At 37.6% G+C, this 22,566-nt stretch overlaps 1 protein-coding gene across 1 annotated transcript in view; it reads right to left on the bottom strand.

Annotated features, from left to right (window-relative positions):
* ACADL (acyl-CoA dehydrogenase, long chain) overlaps positions 1 to 21,822 on the bottom strand; it is a 38,106-nt gene extending 16,284 nt beyond the window's left edge. Inside the window, exons 1-7 of the mRNA XM_011932362.1 lie at positions 21,755 to 21,822; positions 17,970 to 18,125; positions 15,255 to 15,392; positions 13,671 to 13,835; positions 6,804 to 6,870; positions 2,264 to 2,428; positions 1,220 to 1,321 (exon numbers count right to left, since the gene is read on the bottom strand). Of these exons, the coding sequence (XP_011787752.1) occupies positions 1,220 to 1,321; positions 2,264 to 2,428; positions 6,804 to 6,870; positions 13,671 to 13,835; positions 15,255 to 15,392; positions 17,970 to 18,125; positions 21,755 to 21,822 (861 nt within the window). The remainder of the gene's footprint in view (positions 1 to 1,219; positions 1,322 to 2,263; positions 2,429 to 6,803; positions 6,871 to 13,670; positions 13,836 to 15,254; positions 15,393 to 17,969; positions 18,126 to 21,754) is intronic.
* Between the last annotated feature and the right edge of the window lie 744 nt (positions 21,823 to 22,566).

Below are 22,566 nucleotides of genomic sequence, written 5' to 3'. Positions count from 1 at the left end.
TTAAAAATCTTCTTAATTTTTTAAGGGTCGAAGTCTCACTCTGTTGCTAAAAATGGAGTACAGTTGCACAATCACAGTTCACTACATCTTGTAATTCCTGGGCTCAAGTGATCCTCCTCCCATCTCAGCCTCCTGAGTAGCTGGGACAATAGGCGCATAACACCATGCCCACGAATGACTGTCTTCATTAATATATATACAATTTATTTAATTTTTTTCTTCTCTTTACTTACATATGAGTTAAAAACAATCCCTAGTTGCTTATTTCAAGTTATTAATCTCTGCACACTGTATGACTCAATATATCTGTGGAAATAAACATCTTACAGCATATAAGTTAAATTCTACCTATTAATGTAAAAGTAGTCTTAGTTTAAATCCATCATGCTGGTGATTTTCATGGCAGTCACTAGGCAGGAGTACCCCCTTACACTGGCATCTGAGGCTCAATAATCACTTGTCAACCATACTTTAAAACCATAGCTGTTTAGGGACTGACCCTATGTGGCTAAAACTTTTCAGTCTGAATTTTACACTTTTCCCTTTGATTCACAGTTATTATTTAAAAACTGGCAAACTATCAAATGTTTTGCATGACATTTCCTTACAAAGAGCTAAGTTTTCAAACTGTAGTTAAGAAGCTAAAATCATCCTAAGAAGGAATCACAGAACTAAAATATCTGTTTTTCCTACTCATTTTTTTTTTTGAGACGGAGTCTCGCTCTGTCGCCCAGGCTGGAGTGCAGTGGCGGGATCTCGGCTCATTGCAAGTTCCGCCTCGTGGGTTCATGCCATTCTCCTGCCTCAGTCTCCCGAGTAGCTGGGACTACAGGCGCCCGCCACCAGGCCCAGCTAATTTTTTTGTATTTTTAGTAGAGACGGGGTTTCACTGTGTTAGCCAGGATGGTCTCGATCTCCTGACCTTGTGATCTGCCTGCCTTGGCCTCCCAAAGTGCTGGGATTACAGGCATGAGCCACCGCGCCCAGCCTTTCCTACTCACTTTATAAGCTTTGATTGGATATTACTGAGTTCAGTTATTTACTAATCTACCTTATAAAACTCATACTTTTATTACAACTTTAATACTCAAATGATTAGCTATTTCACAAGTTTTGCATGTATAAATCTGCATGCATAATACAGAAATAGCATGTTTCTATATTATTCTATTCCAATTCATTATTTAGTCAAAAGATGGAATCTTTAAACACTTCTGACCTGTGGAAGCTCTTTCATGATGTAATAGAAGCCTTTATTCTCTTCTCCAAGTAGGGCACTAGCTGGCAACCGTACATCTTCAAAGAATAGTTCTGCAGTATCCTAAAAGACCATACAAAAAATGTAGAGAGTGATCTCATTTAAATCTTCCAATAACCCAGTGAATATTATTTTTTCCAAAAAAACAAAAAACAAATTGGAAGCCAAGCTAGAGTAGTTAATGAACATAACTAGTAAGTGGTAAACCAGGGATTTGAACTCACAGCCATCTGATTCCAAAACTTGTGGCTTTCCTACTGGAACACACTATCATTCCAGCTCTAATATTGTCCAGTTCTCAAGGTACTTGGAACTAAGGATTTCTAATACATATTAAGCAAAACGTGTTTTCGGTAATGTATAGAAAGAACATTTTCTGTTTTTTTGTTTGTTTTATTTATTTATTTTTTTTTGAGAGGGAATCTTACTCTGTCGCCCAGGCTGGAGTACAGTGGTGTGATCTCTGCTCACTGCAACCTTCACCTCCTGGATTCAAGTGATTCTCCTGCCTCAGTCTCCAGAGTAGCTGGGACTACAGGCGCCTGCCACCACACCCAGCTAATTTTTTTATTATTAGGAGAGACGGGGTTTCACCACGTTGTCCAGGCTGGTCTCAAACTCCTGACCTCAGGTGATCCACCGGCCTCAGCCTCCCAAAGTGCTCGGATTACAGGTGTGAGCCACCGTGCCTGGCCACACTTTCTATTTTTACTTCATATTTTTCTTTAATACATTTTACAAATAGATGGCTTGTTACCATGCAGTTAATTCTGCCATTTCTAAAGCAGATATTCAAAATACCTTGATTCATTTCTATTGCTGATCATCAGAAAGAGATAGAGAGGTATAAATGGGAATAAATCTCATTACCACATCAGAAAAGCGTATTTTAGGAATTCAGCATAGGAAATAAAATTGTGCCACATGTAATCCTCTATATAAGTCTCTTATCTGATTAATAGTAAACTCAATTAGTATCTGAATATGATTTACATTATCACTCACCTGTGCTTTTAATCCCATTTTATGTAGCTTTCGTCCCTTGATAAATCCTTTCATTCCATTTTCCACTAGAAAAAGGCTAATACCACGGGCAGGGGAAGCAGCTTCATGATTTGTGACCGCAACTACAATCACAACATCACTTAACCACCCATTACTGATGAACACCTGTAAAACCCCAAGTACACTAGTAATGCACCATGACAATTCAAGTCTATGTGCAAGTTATGATTGGGAGAAAGCACATTCCAGAAAACTAAAACAGACAAGACATGCTCGATATCTCTCTTGGTATCCTACCCAAATATCTGCAGAGTTGATTATTCACACATGATGTTATCAAGGATCAGGGAAAAATTACTTAATGCTTCAAAGAATGAAACCTATAGATTTTCTTTTCACTATTAATATTATACACAATAATAATAAGCAGAGATTATTATGTTCTTTAAAAATGAAACCAAATTGTCTATTATGATGATAAATTGTATTTTAGAAGGAAGAAACTGGTAAGAAAAGAAAATCTGGCCAGGCCTGCTGGCTCACACCTGGAAGCCCAGCACTTTGGGAGGCCGAGGCAAGAGGATCATTTGTGCTAAGGAGTTAAGACCAGCCTTGCCAAAATAGCAGAGACAAAAAAATTAAAAATTAGCTGATGTGGTAGTGTGCACCTATATATAGTCCAAGCTACTTAGGAAGCTGAGGCAGGAGGATCGCTCGAGCCTAGGAGTTTGAGGTTGCAGTGAGTTATGATTGTACCACTGCACGCCAAACTGGGTGACAGAGTGAGACCCTGTCTCTAGAAAAAAAAAGAAAAGAAAAATAAAAAGAAAGAAAATTTGCTGTAAATGGCGTTATATTATTTATTCTTAGATGTATCAGTTTTTGAAAAGGACTATTTTTGATTTTTGTAATTGATATCCTGCTTCCTTTAAAATGGCCTAAATAGGAAACTATGATTAAGGAGGGAAAAATGACAAGCCAAATGAGAGGGATTATCAGATGATATTGATTCAGAAAACAAAATATACTCCGAGCAAATATTAATAATTATCTTCTCATTCTGCCTCTTTCCTGGTTCATCTCAATCATTTTCATGGCTTGAGTCACCCTCTACATGCTGATGACTCCAAATATTTATCTATGCCATGTTTCCTTTCTTTTTTTTTAGAGACAGGGTCTCTCTCACCCAGGCTGGAGTGCAGTGGTGTGATCATAGCTCATTGCAGCCTCGAACTCCTGGTAAGCCACATTTCTTGATAGGACCTGGACCTGAATATGTACTTGCTTCTGGACATTTCCACTTGACTCATGGGTGGGACATATTCCTTCCCACCACTACTCCTATCTAATCCTGATTATCGACCGATTTCCCTATCTCAATGAATGCTTCAATAGATTACACTGTCATCCTGCTTCATATTCAATTCAGCATCTAGTTTTTTCTAACCCATCTTAATACTTTTGGAATTTATTTACTTCCTTTCAATTCTATTGTAATTACCTTATTTCCAGCCCTCATCATTTCTTAAGTTCCTACAACTGATCTCTCTATAGCAGTATCATTTATCATGATGTCAGAGAGATTTTTCTAAATGCAATCTGATCATATTGCCTTTACACTTAAACATTTTTGAATAGCTCCTAATAGGCTTCAGGGTAAATTCAAAACCCTTAGCAGGAAATAGAAAACTTATCACAAACTGGCACTAGCTTACCTCTCCTTACCTGCCTTATTGCTTGTCCCATTCTCCCCAATTTCCTATTCTCCAGTCAGCTACTAAATTATTTGCTGTCCATCACATTGCGAGATCTTCCTGACCTTTGAGTCTTTGAAAAATCTTGTTTCTGCTACTTGGGAAAGGCCCTTTCCCAAATCTGCTACAATGAATTGTACTCATCCTGGACGGTTTAGATATCAGACTGGCCAAAAGGTCTCAAATTCTCCAGTCTGGGTTAAGCATTCCTACAACACCTCAAATTTACCAAAATGATCTGTTTTTAATCTCTCTCCCTTTGAAATAGTAGGGGTATAAAATGATGTTGGTTACTCCCATCACCTAAGATGCATACACTGAAACATACAAACAATGAAAAATGGGCAAATAATGTTAGTGTTGTCTACACAACAGCAAATGAAGATAGTGGGGGCAGTATGGTTATAGGTGACACAATAATAAAAGATCATCAACATGCCTCCTTACTAGGAGCTCCTAGCCATTTCCTATTCATATATCTATCTTAAGTGCTTTGAATTCTTTTTGGCACAGAGGAGGCCAAAGGATGCTTTAAAAATATATTTTGAAAAAGATGTTCCTCAAAAAAAATTCTATACATCTTGGCAAAAATATTTTTTCAACAGTATTGCTCCATTACACCACTCCCTTGCTCAAAAACCTTAAAAGTCTACCAAGTTCCTACCTTTCTGTGTAGTTCCTAACATCTGCATAGCTGCTACGGTTGAAATGCTATGAGTGCTTTTTGTTTGTTTTGCATCACACGGCATCCAGGAATTAGTATCTACAATATGCTCTAAAATGGTCTCATACATGTTTTAACTACAGATAACAAACAATGGAATGGAAAGGAAGGGAGGAGCAATTCACTGGGCAAAAACTATTCGTTTTAATACACTGAGCTCAATTTGGTAAATCAAGTGGTGTTCTCCAGAAGGTCTTATTGGAAGTAATTACAGCAAAGGATGAATAAAATCTGAACCATTTCTACAACAGTGTGACCTAATGTGAATTTTAACACCATGATGGATCCCCTTTTCTAACAGAGTTATATGAGAATTTTCCTTGCCAGTGGATTTTCTCAGTTTGTTTCCTAACTATGACACTCAAAAGTTTGAATAGGGCTGAAATTACCTCTAATGAGGGTCAACATTTTGGGGTGGTGGGAGGATATTAAATGCTTATAAAATAACAGAAACTCATTGCAGATATTATATAGAGAATGTAAAATTCTAAAGAAAAGGGAAAATATAATCCTCCATAAGTATATAATACAACTATCGTTCATAATTTCCTTTCTCATATTTTTAATTTTAATATAGTAAAAATGTTTCTGTACTTGCATTCTATATCCTGTTTTTTCACTTAATGTATAATTATTTCCTGTACTGTTAAAAACTTTGTGTTGCTAATGTTAATGGCTGCACATTCGTTCAGATGCACTGTAATTGCTTACCCATTCCTTTACTTTTACTTGCTTTCAATTTTTTGTTATTTCTAATAGAGTTTTTGAAACAGAGTCAACGGTGCTTTTCCTGTGTGGTTCCTACAAAACACTATGGCTGAGCAGATGAGGCCTGCTTAGAGAGCTAGAGGTATAAGAGAATGTGGTTCCCGTTTCACTTCGAACCAAATATCCCACTCTCTTTCAAAAGAGCCTTCTATATGCCAGGAGTTAACTGATTATATATTGGAGCTATCATCTGTTTACTTATAATTCTTAGGATAAATTATTTAGACAAATATTTATTAAAGTATATTTGAAGAACATCAATGATTCAGTTTTGTAAATACAGAGCTATTAGCCCAAACAAACATATAAAAACTAATTCTTCAACAGACCTTGGCACATATTTTCAGAAAGACTGTTTTATAACAGTAAATAAAATGAACATCTTTCCTTCACGTAACACTCAGTCAACAACAAATATTTACTGAGTATATACCAGATACTATTTTAGGTGGGCAATATCACTTGTCCTCGGTGATATCAAATGCATTTGCCCTCATTGATATCAGGGATCCTGAGCCCATTTGTAAACTTAATTGGAAGCACTCTCCATTTCTATCAGTGAGTTGATTGATTTAGTAGAACTGAATGGTTCTCAAATTTTATCACTGTATCACTGATATCTTTTTCTCCTAGGATCTTTTTTTTCTTTTCTTTGAGGGGGGGTCTTACTCTATTTCAACCTCCTTGGCTCAAGTGATTCTCCCTCTTCAGCCTCCTGAGTGAGTAACTGGGACCAAAGAGCACACCACCATGCCCAGCTAATTTTTTTAATTTTTACTTTTGTAGAGACAGGGTCTCACTTTGCTGCCTAGGCTGGTCTCAAACTTCTGGGCTCAAGCAATCTCTTGCTTCAGCCTCCCAAAGTGCTGGGATTACAGGTGTGAGCCACTGTGTCTGGCCTTCTCCTAGAATCTTTTGAAATTCTTCTTGATCCATATGAGAAAGCTTTTTCCCCAATCTTTTATCAACATAAAGTTTAAGTATTATTAATATTTGTCCCACATTTGAGCAATGTGAGCCTCACCTTGTCTTTTTCTGGTTTGATAAGGGCTATCTGGAAGCTAAAACAACCTTTGCCATATTAGTGAGGGGGCATGCAAAATGAAACATAGAAGAAGCTACCACAGATCTTAAGTAATATTTGTTGTAAATCTGCTGTCTCCAAAACAACTTAGGTAAATTCAATTCCTGCGTGAGTCCCTAGATTTAACAGAATTAATGAGTTGTCTCTGAGACATTGTTACCCACAGCATGACTCTGAAAAGAAGGGCTATAGAAGTCCCTCTCTACACACCTTGCTTCCATTGAGAATCCAGTCACTTCCATCCTTTTTAGCATTTGTTTTTATTCCTTGTAAGTCACTGTAATTGAAAGAAAGGATAAACAACTCATCAAATGATAAAAATTAAATTATGCAAATTATATAATGTATGTAAATTAGATTATTCAAACTGGCTACACCATTATAAAATTGCTGAATGTTAAGAATGTTCACACAATTGCACTGAAAAACCATGCTGATCTATTATATTCTAAAGCACTTACACAAATGAATATATGATTAATATTTATTATACAAACTAGCCAGATTTTATACAGTAGTATAATGAAACCCAACTAACATTCAAGACCCCAATGGGACTCACATAACATTTCAAGCCTCACTGTATCCCTGAGATTACGTGTCACCATGTACTTTGCTGCCTTTAAACACCTTGGTTCCTTCCCCTATCTCTATTGATCAAAAATTTAGCTATTAGGCAGGGCGTGGTGGCTTATGCTTATAATCCCAGCACCTTAGGAGACTGAGGCGGGAGGACTGCTTGAGCCCAGGAGTTTGAGACCAGCCTGGGAAACAAAGCTAGACTCTATCTCTACAAAAAGTTAAAAAATTAGTTGGGCATGGTGGCACACACCTGTGGTCTCAGCTACTTGGGAGGCTGAAGTGAGAGTATCACTTGGGCCTGGGAAGTTGAAGCTGCAGTGAGGCATGACCATGCCACTGCACTCTAGTCTGGGTAACACAGTGAGAATTTGTCTTAAAAAAAAAAGAGCACGTCTCAAATGCCATTTTTTTTCTAACAAACCTGCTCTAAGCATAGAACAGATTATTTTTCTAAATATAAAAGAAGCAAATATTATTAAAGAAAATATTAAGAATACAGATAGCATTCCAAAGGAGAAAAATAATTTAAAAAATGATTTTATCTCCTGGAATGAACATTTCGAAGGTATATCTTTCCAATATTTTTCTATGGACATAACTATACATATATATGCATTTTTATAAAACTGGAACCATATAATATGATTTTGATCTGTTAACAATATCTAATGACTTCTTATTAGTTGAACAGAGCATCATCATGGATTTACCATAATTTTAAAAAATAATCCCCTATTGTTAAAACACTTAGGTCCCCAAATCTAAATATCCTACAATAAACAGCACAGTGTATACATAGTTCACATTACTTGTGTAATTTTTCCAATTCTTCTTCTTTATTGGGTGATATGGTTTGGCTCTGTGTCCCCACCCAAATCTCATGTTCAACTATGATCTTCAGTGCTGGACGAGGGGGCCTGGTGGGGTGATTGGATCATAGGGATGGACTTTCCCCTTGCTGTTCTTGTGACAGTGAGTTACTTATCATGAGATCTGATTGTTTAGAAGTGTGTAGCACATCCCTCTTCTCTCTCTTCCTCCTTCTCTGGCCATGTAGGACATGTCTGCTTCCCCTATGCCTTTGGCCATGATGGTAAGTTTCCTGAGACCTCCCCAGCTATGCTTCCCATATAGCCAGTGGAACTGTGAGCCACTTAAACCTCTTTTCTTTATAAATTACCCAGTTTCAGTTTTTTTTTTATAGCAACGCAAAAACAGAGTAATACAGTGGTGTTTATATTTTACGTCCCTTGGCATTTTTTTTTTTTTTTTTTGAGACCGAGTTTCCCTCTTGTTGCCCAGGCTGGAGTACAATGGTACAATCTCTGCTCACTGCAACCTCTGCCTCCCTGGTTCAAGCGATTCTCCTGCCTCAGCCACCTCAGTATCTGGGATTACAGGCGTAGGCCACCATGCCAGGCTAATTTTTTGTGTTATTAGTAGAGACGTGGTTTCACCATGTTGGCCAGGCTGGTCTTGAACTCCTGACCTCAGGTGATCCGCACACCTTGGCCTCCCAAAGTGTTGGGATTACAGTCGTGAGCCACCGCACCCAGTTGCATTTTTTTTTTAAATCACTCTCTGTATTAGGCTGAATAATGATCCCAAAGATATCAGGTCCTATACCCTAGAGGCTGTGCTACCTTACATGGAAAAACAGTCTTGCAGATGTGATTAATTTAAGGATGTTGTGATAGAGAGATTATCATGAATGATCTAGATGAGCCCTAAATACAATCAGAAATGTCCTCATAAGAGAGCAGTAAAGAGAGATTTCATAGACAGAAGAGAAGACAATGTGACCACAAAGGCAAAGACTGCAGTGATGAGGCAACAAGGCAAGGAATGCCAACAGACATCAAGAGATAGAAGAGGAAAGGAGTGGATCCTCCCCTATAACCTCCGGAGGAAGTGTGGCCCTGCTGATACCCTGATTTGGGCTCAGCGATGCTGATTCTGGACTTCTAGCCTTCAGAACTGTAAGAGAATAAATTTCTATTGTCTGAAGCCACCAAGTCTGTGATAATTTGTCACAGATGCCATCAGGCAACAAATATACTCTCTTAGAGCATTGACTTTGAATTGCAATTATAATAAAAAGGAATTATCCTTCCCACCTACTGCACTTATCTGACTCAAGTTTTTTGAAAACATGTGGTGTATCAAGATCATATTTATATGCTCTGTACCTAGCATGCTGCTTTGTACATAACAGGCACTCAATAAACATTTGTTAAATTATATTATTAAAATGCCAAGTATACAGAAAAGAATTAATATAGCAGGCCTGAGACTGCTATCCTTAGAAAGGCCTGTTACAACATTGTCTGTGGCTAGCATCTGAGAATCTGGATTTCAGGAGAGTTCTCACCATTCCCAGTACCCATAAGAGTGGCTTACTGTATAAACTCTTTGCGCAATTAGGCTTATGCTGAATACCTGCTTTCCTTCTGGGGATCTGAATTTTTGGTACATGCCAGGCAGAGGGTGCCTATATGACAGACCTCCAATAAAATCCTTGGGCACCAAGTCCCTAATGAGCTACACCTTGGCACACAACATTTCACACATGTCACAACTTGCTGAAGGAATTATGTCCTGTATGACCTCACTGGGAGAGAACTCCTAGAAGCTGCTATTGGCTTTCTAGGGACTTTGCCCATGAGACTTTCTCTTGGCTGATTTTGCTTTGTATCCTTTACTATAATAAATTGTAGCCATGGGTACAATATATGCTGAGTCTTGCGAGTCCTCTTAGCAAATCATTTGAACCTGGGGTAGTCTTGGGGACCCCCAACACATGAATTCAAGGCTTATCCATTACACATCTAATCACTTCAAATATCGCAGTAAGTTTCAGAAAGAGATTGTATAATACAGAGCCACCTATCTGAAACATAGGTTAAATGGCACAGGTATATGAACGAATCTGTAGTCTGATTATTATCAAAAGGGTGGATGCAGATTGTGAACATTAAAGCTGAATGCTATTGTATTCTTTTTTGTTGTTTTTTTTGAGATGGAGTTTCACTTTGTCACTGAGGCTGAAGTGCAGTGGCACAATCTCGGCTCACTGCAACTTCCACCTCCCAGGTTCAAGCAATTCTCCTGCCTCAGCCTCCCAAGTAGCTGGATTACAGGTGCACACTACTCACACCCAGTCAATTTTTGTATTTTTAGTAGAGATGGAGTTTTGCTATGTTGGCCAGGGTGGTCTTGAACTCCTGACCTCAGGTGATCCACTACCTTGGCCTCTCAAAGTGCTGGGATTACAGGCATGAGCCACTGTGCCTGGCCTGAATACTATTGTATTCTAACATCATATTTTTCATCATAAGTATGTATAAAGTATCAGTAACTAATGTCTGTACATAGTTTATTAAAACAATTCTTCTAAGGCTGGGCGTGGTGGCTCATGCTTGTAATCCCAGTGCTTCGGGAGGCTGACGTGGGCGAATCACCTGAGGTCAGGAGTTCAAGACCAGCCTGGCCAACCTGATGAATCCCTGTCTCTACTAAAAATACAAAAATTAGTTGGATGTGGTGGCAAGTGTTTTTAATCTCAGCTACTTTGGGGGCTGAGGCAGGAGAATAGCTTGAGCCTGGGAGGCGGAGGTTGCAGTGAGCTGAGATCGCACCATGGAGCTCTAGCCTGGGTGACAAGAGCGAGACTCTATCTCAAAAAAAAAAAAATCTTCCTATACAGGGACACATCAAAGGAAATAAAGGTAATGGCATAGTTCAGTTTGTAAATGTTTCCTAAGTTTTTGAATGTTATATATGAAATATTAAAAATGAAAAAGTATACTACTTAGTAAAGACAACAGTTTAGACCCTCACAATAATCTTCTTAAGTATCATTATCTCAATTTCACTGATAGAGACATTGAAGCTCAGAGATTTTTACCCAAGATCACACAGCTGGTGTCAGAACACTCTGGCTCCAATGCTGTCAACAATTTGTTGTATGAACTTGGTCAAAATACTTCATTTATTATTTTCTGTTTTCTTCTTATATAGAAATCATATCTTTATATTCCATATATCTCACTATAATAGCCATATAATAAAATTAACATGAGGTCAGGTGCAGTGGCTGACACCTATAATCTTAGCACTTGGAGTGGCTGAGGCAGCAAGATTGCTTGAGTCCAGGAGTTTGAGACCAGCCTGGGCAACATAGTGAGACCCCATCTCCACTTCTTTAAAAAATAATAAAATAAAATCAATATGAAAGCATTTATAAAATGCTAAAGTAATACAACATACAAAGATACATAATTATATATAATAAAGTGTTCCTCCATGGAAGGGGAAAGGGCCAGTGAAACTCTGGATGTTTTTCAGCAATTGCAACCTTTTTTTCTGTGGAGGCCAAATCAAACAAAAAATACAGACAGCGCTCAATTCATCTCTGAGGGCAGTCAAAATGAACCACATTCCATCTTCTATCTTTTCTTCCCATGTGTTTTTCCCTATTTCATGCCAATTTCACACCATAATTCCATAATTCCGCAACACTCTATTACTCTTCTTCATCTGTGGCTTTTCTCTGTTCTTATATTCTCTTACCCACATGGACTCTTTGCTCATCTCTCTAAATACCCGACTTATTTACTATCCTCTCATGACTTTCAATGACTTTCGAAAGAAAGAAAGAAAGAAAGAAAGAAAGAAAGAAAGAAAGAAAGAAAGAAATCTGCTTATTTTCTCCATCTTCATTCTTAGATTTCCTTCTTAATTATATACACTTAACCACAGATAAGGCCAGAGACTTTAAACCAACATCAAAAATCACATGAACCTTTGTTTGCATGTATAAATTAGAGATAAATCAAGATCTCATTTATTCTACAGCCTCTTTGTGAGTGCTAACATGCAATGAGTTGGAAGTGGAACATCCTAACCACAGAGCTAATACAACTCAATCTGAATATTGGCAGTCAGCCAGGTAATTATTTTAGAGAATGAAATTAAAAGCAAATTTTAAGGAAGAAGGTTAAATTTCTACTTGTTTAGATCACACTTCTAGGCAACAGAAGTGAACAGAAACCTTTAATCTTTGACAAAATTAAGTGTTAGTATTGACCTATAATTAGGGATTTATATCTTAAAAAGATAAATACAATGTAAACATATTGCAAGTCACGCTATAGAATATTAAGAGATTTAAAAATAAATAACACTGTTGGAAAAGAAAATTTTACAATAAAAAAGGAGGGCCTGACCTCTGCAAAAACAATTCCTGGATTTTCACTTGCCATTTCTTTGGCATCTTTAAGTTCTTCCTTTGCACTGTTCACTTTCTGTTGACCCACAAGTTGCTACTGTCTTTAACATACATCATTTCCCCTACCAGTTTGCCTCAAACCACTGCCCTCTCTTTACATTTCTGTTTACCACTCAGCTCTGATAAAGATTACTTTGTGTCCTCTGCCTCTGTTTTCTCAACCACCTCACTCTCATAAAAAGTAACTTCTGCCCCTCCACCCTACTGAAATCACAAAGGATCATCAGGCCTGCCAGAACCTCCTCTCCATTCTCAACATCATGGTGGCCTTCACATTACTAACTTCTTTCTCCTTTCCTACAGCCTTTCCAACTGACTTCTCTTCCTATTCATGTCTGGATTTCTTTAAAACTCTCAATCCTTCTGTCTCTCTTGCTCCATCTTTTTTTGTACAGTTCCAAATGAAACATAATGCCCAGATTTTCCTCCTTTGTCCCTTTTTTGTCTTTCATTTTTCCTCTTGAGGATCAGGTCCCACTCTGTGGAAGCTCTTTCCCCCATTCTTATAAAACTGGTTCCTTCCTATTTGTCAAATCTCAGCTTAAATACAACCACTTTTTATAGGCCTTTGTTAGCATTCATATCTAAATTTGTTTTTCCGTATCCCACCAAACACAAACATACCATTAGTCTATAGCACAGTACATTTCCTTCATAGTACTTATCATAATTTATAATTACAAATATATATATACTTGCTTATTTCTTGCCTTTCTCTTCATTAAGCACAGAGGCCACATCTGTTTTGTTCACTACTATACACCTGGCACACTGAAGACATTTACAAAATAACCAGCAAATAACTGAATACGTGATCTTATTCATTGCTATTGTATCAACTCTTATAAATGAAAGACTTTTAAAACCTATTGCTACTCCATCCTTGTCTCCAGAATTCCAAATACAACTTTGTAACAAACTGCTTGACATTTACATGTGAATCTCACCCTACAAGTAAAATTCATTATGGTGAAAATTCGACTTACACACTACCATTTTCTTTGCATAAAACTATGTTAATATCTCAAACATAGCATACATTATAATCTGCTTTATTGTTATTTTCCTACTTGAGGTCATGAATTATCCTGTGTTCATCTTTGCATTCCTCCTAGCACATAGCTCAGTCTATGTATTAACCAAGTACTAAGAAAATGTCAAGGCACTGCTTCCAAGAATCCAAAGCCAACTAAATATTAACTTACCTTCCAGCTCCAGGCTCTGTCATTGCTATTGCACCAATACATTTGCCTGCAGTCATCTGGGGAATAAAGTGCTTAATCTGTTCTTCTGAGCCATAGTTTGTAATATAGGACATGACAATACCTGAATGAACACTAAAACCTGGGCCTGAACAATTTGAGTAAGCTCTTAGAATGAAAAAAGAAGAAAAATTAGAGCATAAAATAGCAATTAAAAAATGACTATTATAACAACAACGTATTAAAGGTCCTATCAAACTGTTTGGTAGTGGCCTGTCTCATCACAAACCTATGACATTCCTGAGTCTGGTCTCTTTTGTTTTTTTACTAATTATAAAATTTCTGGTTTCAACACAATAACAGTGCTAAACAGAGTTCAATGAACACTTATTTAATTGAGAGATAAAATATTTTAAAATATGAATCACCTGCAGTTGTATTCCTCTCACACAGTGGAATAATAACTGTATTCCTCTAATGACCTTTGCCATGAGGGTATATTCTAATAAGATGGAGTCTTGGTAAAACAAAGAAACAAAAGAACAAAAATAAAAAAGCAAAAAAAAGAAAAAAAGAAAAACAAAACAAAACAAAACATGGAGTCATGGAGTGAATTGTGTACTTTGCTACTTTCTTTTAAAAGTATGACACACATACACACACAAATAAAAATTTAAAATTTAAAAATAAATTCTATGACACAACAAAATCCTATTTTTTCTTATGTAGATTTTAATCTGAAATAGCTGCAAAATATTCCAAGTTGTTTATGTACCATAATTTACTTATCCATTCTCCCACTGCTGGACATTTAGATTGCTTCAACATTTGGAGAACTGTGACCTAACATGACAATGATTTCTGAACACAGCATCTATTTTTCCTATTAAATTATTTCCTTAAAATGAATTCCCCAAAGTGGCATTCTATGTCAAAGAGCAGGAACATATTTTTTAAATATGTTTTCACCTTTTTAATCCCCTCCAGAATTTATTATTCTAATTTATAATGCAACCAATAGTGTGTCACTTTCACTGCAATCTTGTCAGCCCTGGGTATTAGGATTTTTCATTTTCACTAATTTTATAGATACTCAAAATGATACCTCCAGATAAGCTTAATTTGTATTTGTTAGTAAGGATAAAGTTTTCTCATTTAAAAAAACCTATTTGCATTTCTTTTTTGACGAATTAGTGCTTCAAATGCTTTGCCCATTTTTCAACTGCAATCTTTATTTGCTCTTACATATTAAAATTCTAGTATATTTGATGGAAATATTTTTCTACTCCGCTGTTCTCGTTCAAATATCTTTTCTAAGGGCGAAAAGTAACCGTAAGCATTGGCAGGAAAAAAAAAAAAAGATCTCTTTAATTTTCAATGGCACCTATTTCAGCAACTTAAAAGGATTTTCTTATTATCCCACATTCAAAAAATGTGTAAGAGTGCATGAGTAGTATAGTCTTTTACATTTTACACTGAATTTTCAATCTTCCAAGATTAGAAAACATTTTTTTTTTTTGGTCATTTCAGGAAGTTGAGTGGTATGTTTACAAAACAAGACTCAGCCTTAAAGGTCTCCATACTTACTGCTCTTCCCAGACAACAGCTGCGTAGTACAAATCCCCTCCAATTCCACCAAGATGCTCTGCAATATTGACACCAAGCAGTCCTTGTTTTCCAGCTTTTTCCCAAACCTCCCTACTTACTTCTCCAGCTTTCTCCCATCTGCAAATAACAAATATTTTAAAATCAGAGATTTTGTTCATATTATTTAAATGGCTACAACTTTGAACTTATGAATGATTTTGTGCAGAAATGCATTCTTAATTTAAGGTAATTATTTACATTAGCCATATGCTTCTATTTGCCTCTGACTCTTTGATCACTTCTCTTCCTCCTTTTTTCTGCCTTTTTTTTTTTTTTTTTTTGAGACAGGGCTGTCACCCAGGTTGGTGTGCAGTGGCACAATCATGGATCACTGCAGCCTCAAAATTCTGGGTTCAAGCAATCTTCCCACCTCAGCCTCTTGAGCAGCTGAGACTTCAGGCACATGCCACAAGGCCAAAAAAAATTTTCTTTTGTAGAGACGGGGTCTTATTATGTTGCCCAGGCTGGTCGTGAACTCTTGGCCTCAAGCAGTCCTCAAACCTTAGCCTCCCAAAGTGCTAGGATTACAGGTATGAGCCACTGTACCCAGCCCTCTCCTCTTATTTGTATTTGTCATTGTCTTTCCCCATCTTGACTATTTATTGGACTTGAAAATTATACCCACTGATATTCATTGATGTAGTTTTGCTCAGCTAGTACTCTTACATGCAAGCTTAGTTATGGCATGTCGTCATGGGAATTTGCCTAACCTGTATTGTAAAAGGCAATTCTCCTTGGCATATTTCCTTAAAGTGCTGAACTTATGGGACAAGCATATAGAAGCTGACAAAATAGGGAACCTCATTACGGTTTAAATAGGAAGAACAGGAGAGCAGAAGCACCTTGCACCATAGCTCTATATCAAATGAACTTCTGAAAACATTAGACATTTGTGTAAGATAGGCAACCTCAGCTTTTCTTCTTTAAAAATGAGAATGGCAGAATGAGGAAACAGATGGCTAGCTGGAGACAGTGAAAAAATATCTGAGAATTTTTGTATTTTTAAGTGGATTATAGTGAGACATGGGGTATTTGAAGATATTGATTGAAGGTAATTAGAGACACTACAAAAATTTTTAAGAGTTGGATTACCATGTGTGTTTTGAATATGGTTGTTCCCTAAAGTAGCTTTGGAAATATTTTTATTATTGACTTAAACTTTGTCAGCTCCTGTTATTTTATTTCAAAGCCTTCGCAAGATTTTTTCTGGAATAAAATTTAAAAGCAGTGAAGAAATAAACAAAAGAGATTGTACCAGAGCAAAGTGTACCATGTCTCTCTTGTCTACAAGAAGCTAGTTGAAGCCTGATGCAGTGCTTCACACCTGTAATCCCAGCACTTTGGGAGGCTGAGGCAGGAGGATTGCTTGAGCCCAGAAGTTCAAGGCTGCAGTGAGCTATGATCACGCCCCTGCACTCCAACCTCGGCAAGAGAGTGAGACCATGTCTTAAAAAACACAAACACACACACACACACACACACACAAACAACCCCCCCCAAAACAGAAGCTAGTTGCTTTTCACCAAAGACTAGTTATGGCTTCTGGCTTCTGAGTTTAGCTTATTTTGGTCATTCTTACCAAGAAGGTATTAGTAAAAACCTAATGGAAGTTACTTTTAATGCTATTTAAAAACCATTCTAAGTGTTGTAAAATACAGATGTCTCTGACTTATGACAGTTCAACTTACAATTTTTTTACTTATGATGGTGAAAAAGCAATACACATTCAGTCGAAAACATGCTTACTTCAAGTATCCATATAACCATTTTGTTTTTCACTTTCATTAGAATATTTAATACACTACATGAGTTATTTAATACTTTATTACAAAGTGGACATTGTGTTAGATGATTTTGCCTAACTGTAGGCTTATGTAATTGTTTTGAGCATGTTTAATGTAGGCTGGCCTCAACTATGGCGTGTAGTAGGCTAGGTGTGTAAAACCTCACAAACCTACGATGCTCCCGAACCATTTCTCTCTTCATTTCTACTAATCTTCTAATTTCTGCTTCTAATATAACTGTGCTGAGATTTTTTTTTGTTTTTATAACATAACAACAGTGTTAGCATAATAACAATGCATTTCTGACTTATGATATTTTCAACTTGTAACCCCTACTAAATTAAGGAGCATCTATACTGGCATTGAGTGAATTTTGGAAATGAAGCAAAATCGTATTATAATAGAAATGATAAGTTTCTGATCAATAAAGTAGTAGTAATTAGTTAATCAAGAAATATCCAGAGCTAACCAATTCTTACCAAGGTTTGCATTATGCTGACTTTTTGTGTTTTTACAGTTTAATTAATTCATGAAGCAGAAAAAGAAAGACTAAGAAATTGACTAGTATTTTGTTGCCACTTACCCATGGTTTTCAAAAATACTACTCTTAGACCACTTACCCATGGTTTTCAAAAATACTACTCTAAGTTGCAAATTTTCAAATTTTCTTATTTGTGTATAGTACATTTTATAATTCATTTTAAAAGCTCCAAGAATCCTGGGATCTTATAGTGTTACGGTGAAGAGCAGTAAAAATGTTAATAAAGCCCTGAACATACTATGTTTTCTGTATAGTAATATATGGCATTCTAGGAAATGATCCTATCATACCCCTAGTGTACATTTCATTAGAGGAAAATGTGCCACTTACTCTGAGTGATGAGGAATCACTTCTTCTTGGAAAAACCTCCTTATACTTTTCCGGAAAATGTCATGCTCTGAAGAAAAGATTCTTCGAATTCCTATATCTGTTAAGTTTTTAGCAGAAGGAGTTTCTAGACGTTCTTCCCCTCCAGAATGAGAACATCTTTAAAAAATATATGCAGTAGGAAAAGTAAGTGAATTGTTACTCTTCATATCCAAATTAATACCACTGAACAACATGGATTTCTTTCACAGAGAAACTTGAGAGGCGAGTAGAGAGTTTGAATTATGACAAACCTGGGTTCAAATTTGAGTGCCACCATTTTTGATGGGATCTACCTCATGTAGCTAGAATTAAGAAGTACCTTATCATTATTCAACTCTGTCTCCATCTCCAAATCCTTAAAGAAGATGATGCCTAGAACTAACCACAGGTTTGACTTGAGGTGAAATGCAGTATTGTCATGTGACATATGGATTACATTATGTAAAGTTCAAATAGTACAATATAGTAATACTGATAAATTTTCATATCATGTACAATGTTTAAAATAATGCAAAGCTTCCAAAATTAGTATTTTAACCAGAATCACACAATTTCAAATTGCAGGTGTGTAAGATGCAAACTATGTTGATGTTATTGCCACATTACAAAGCCAATCTGGGTGGAGATAAAAATATTCATCAATCTCTGATAAAGATTCTGTAAAATAGATTTAGGACCTACTCCCATCCCTCCCACACTGAGCTTAAAATGAGACTGCTCTGTAGTTCCTTTAGTTCAGTGGTCTTCAGCATTTTTTTCCCTTGAAGTACCCCTGAAAGAAATTTTGAAAATCTATGCATCATTTTGTACATTTTCAAGTTCACATCTAAAAAACTTACCATATATTCAAATCTTGCCAAAGGATGCTTTTTCTATTTTGCATTAAATTCTGATTTAGTGTATTTCTTCCTTAGTTGGACCCTGCCTTTTCTTTTCTAGTCCTTATCCAGAAAAGATCTATTTCATGTAATTAATCAAAGTAGACTTAAAGCATTTTTAAAAAAAATAACTCTTTTTACTATTACATGTTTCTTTCCTTTTTTTTTTTTTTTTTTTTTTTTTTTTTTTTTTGAGACAGAGTCTGGCTCTGTTGCCCAGGCTGGAATGCAGTGGCACAATCTTAGCTCACTGCAACCTTCGCCTTCCTGGTTCAAGCCATTCTACTACCTCAGAGTAGTAGGGATTGCAGGAGTAGCTGGGATTGCAGGCGCTGCCACCACACCCAGCTAATTTTTGTATTTTTAGTAGAGTTTCACCATGTTTAGTAGAATTTCACCACGTTGACCAGGTTGGTTTTGAATTTCTGATCTTAAGTGATACACTCATGTTGGCCTCCAAAGGGCTGGGACTACAGGCATGAGCTACTGCACCCAGTCGCTATTACAACCTACTTCTAAGGTTTCCCTAATTATCATGTTTTTAGTGGCTTATTCATTCATTTAGTTAGCAAATATTTACTGAGTGCCAATTCTGTGCCAGGCACTGTTCTAGTAACTTGGGATACAATAATGAACAAAGGACCAAGATGAGGACAAAGATCTTGGCTTTTAAGCTTACATTCTAACAAAGGGAGACTGAATAAACAATAAATAAGCAAATTATATAATACCATAGAAGGTGGTACGTATTATGGAAAAAGAAAAGTAGAGAAGGTATCAGGAGTACGTGCCTGGGGAGAGGCAGAGACAGAGGTTGCTGTATGAAATAATGTAGTAGGCTGGGCTTAGGGGCTCACACCTGTAATCCCAGCACTTTGGGAGGCTGAGGCATGAGGATTGCTTGAGCTGAGAAGTTTGAAACCAGTCTGGGCAACATAGCGAGCCCCTGTCACTAAAAACAAAACAAAAAAGATAAAAAAGAAAAAAAAAATACTGCAGTCAGGGTAGGTTAAACCAGAAAGGTGAGATTTGAGCAAACCCTTGAAGATGATAGAGTTAGCCAGGCATACCTCTAGAATAAAAGAATTTTAGGACAAAAGAACAACTAGAGCAAAGGCTGTATATCTGAACCGTGTCGGATGTGTTCTAGAAAGAGCAAGAAGACAAGTGCAGCCAGAGTGGGCTGAGAAGAGTAGATGAGATCAGAGATTCTAGGAGGAAGAGATAACAGGGGACCAAGACATGCAGGGGAGCTTGACCATTGTTCTGTTGCATCAAATAAACTAACATTTACTTTATCCCTATAATGGAAATGATCGACTCCTTTTTCTTGCTAGTAGAGATAAAACTATAAAGCACGTATTTGTCCATATAGATTTTCCATACTTGAGAGTTTTCCTCAGGAAAAAACTATGCTGAGATTAGGAAACTGGGGCCGTAAGACACCGAATCATTTGTCAACATAATGAGTAAATAATAGAGCCAGAATTTAAAACCAAGTCTTACTGGATCTTAAAATTGAATAGCCTATACTGTGTTAAGGAAATATCTGCAATATTTTTAAGGAAAATACATTAAGACACAGGAAAGTAAAAGAAATGCCAAAACAATAAAGACTTTCAGGTCAAAAGGTGGTCAGGAGAGAATATGCAGAGGGAAGAAAATCAAAACACTTGGCAGCAAGTTTATTGCAACATGTATTTCTTAATCTAAAGATGAAGAAATCTGTAATGGAAAAATTGGCATTTTTTTCTCTAAGGCAATAAACTGCAACTAATCTTATTTGCTAGGCTATAATTTTTTTTAAGCCTCCTTTACATTTTAAAAGGGAGACAATCTCCACCAGCACCTTCCACACACCTGGAAGCTGGTTTTAAAGACACAATCTCAGGTCCCATCCCAGACCCACCCAATCAGAAGCTGTATTTTAACAAGATTTCCAAGCGATTCCTTTGCACATTAAAGGTCAAAAAGCTGTTACAACAAAACTGTAGGCTCCCCCCCCCCGCAGCTCATTCAGAGGGTCTCTCAGGTCTCCCTTTTTCCAGTGTTCTCTATTTGAGGGTAGATTTTCTTGCCATGCTTCAATCAAACTTACGCCAATGGATAATACAGAAGCGGATATAATTATCTGGTTATCTTCTACTAAGCCAGACATTAAGGGAGTTGTAAAAATGTAAAACAATGTCACTCTTTTACTTTTTTTCTGTTTAGGAAAAGTTATTTTTCATAAAAACTGTTATTTACGTTAACATGTAATGAGATTATTGTAACTTTTAAATAAAATAATATTTGTAAAGTTTCTCAGTTTTGTAGGCACCTTTTGATAACGACATAAGATAGATATAACCTACATAAACAAAAGTCCTTTGAGGTCCTCTAAGTTTAAGAGCATAAGGAGTCCTGTTATGAAAAAGTTTGAGGCAGCACTTTGGGAGGCCGAGGCAGGCAGATCACGAGCTCAGGAGTTCGAGACCAGCCTAGTCAATATGGTGAAATCCCCGTCTCTACTAAAAAAAATACAAAAATTAGCCGGGCTTGGTGGCGCGCGCCTGTAGCCCCAGCTACTCAGGAAAGCTAAGGCAGGAGAATCGCTTGAACCCGGGAGGCAGAGGTTGCAGCACTGAGCGGAGATCGCGCCACTGCATTCCAGCCCGGGCGACAGAGTGAGACTCCGTCTCAAAAATAAATAAATAAAATAAAATAAAATAAAACAAACAAAAGTTTGAGGATCACTGTCATATAATGTTCCAGGTAAGAGTTAAGTATGTATCCTAAAGAAAAGTCACCTTCTCAGTGAAGTCTTTCCAAAACTCCCCAGGAAGAGTAGGCATTTTGTTTCATAGCTCTCAAAGAAAATTAGAGTACCTTACACCAATGCTGTCATTCGCAAATTTGCCAGTTCCTTCACCCTTATTAAATAATGAATTCTCCATGCTTTCAATTTGTTTACCCAGTGAATAGATTTTATGTATCAGACGATATCTGAAACTTTTGATCATATTATTAACACCACCTTAAGAATCACTGAGCCACTTAGACCTTAGACTCTCTCTTCATTAATCCCCTGTATTTAAAGGATTTGTTGATAAATCTAAATCTAATTTCCTTGTTTGATGGAACCCTCGCCAAGTCATTTCTATCCCAGCTTGCCCTGGACATTTCTGGTCCGCGCCGCAGCCCGGGCACTGTGTCCGGGTCCCAAGTTCACTACCGCGCAGGGAGTCTAAGCCGTGGGGAACGACGGGTTCATAGCTAGAACTGGGACACAGATCGCAGCCCGCGCTCCTGCAGCCGGGCCCAGTGAGTGACCACCTCCTCCCAAAACGCAGGCTCCCGGGTCCCACTGCAGGCCGCTGAACTAGACGGGCTGGAATGGGGCTCCGGAATGAGCTTCTGGAGAAATCTTTCGGCTTTCCCCGACGTGGCCTCGGCGGTCCGTTGTCGGGGCGGCACGGCTGACACTCCTTTTTCCTCCGCCCCGAAGCTGGTTGCACCCAGTCCGCGGGATCTGGGAAACGAGGCCAGCTCTAGCACCGCGCCGGAGTTGGGGAGCACTCCCAGCCGCGCGCGCACAGCCCTGCCTCAAGCCAGCGACAGGAGTGACTCGCTGCCTCGCCCCACAGCCTCCCGGCCTGCAGCGGCGGAAATCCCGGCTGCCACTCACCGCACGGCGGGCA

Source organism: Colobus angolensis, unplaced genomic scaffold (genome assembly GCF_000951035.1).
Source record: "Colobus angolensis palliatus isolate OR3802 unplaced genomic scaffold, Cang.pa_1.0 Scaffold95, whole genome shotgun sequence".
Classification (NCBI taxonomy): domain Eukaryota; kingdom Metazoa; phylum Chordata; class Mammalia; order Primates; family Cercopithecidae; genus Colobus; species Colobus angolensis.
This window is presented reverse-complemented; position numbering and strand designations above follow the sequence as displayed.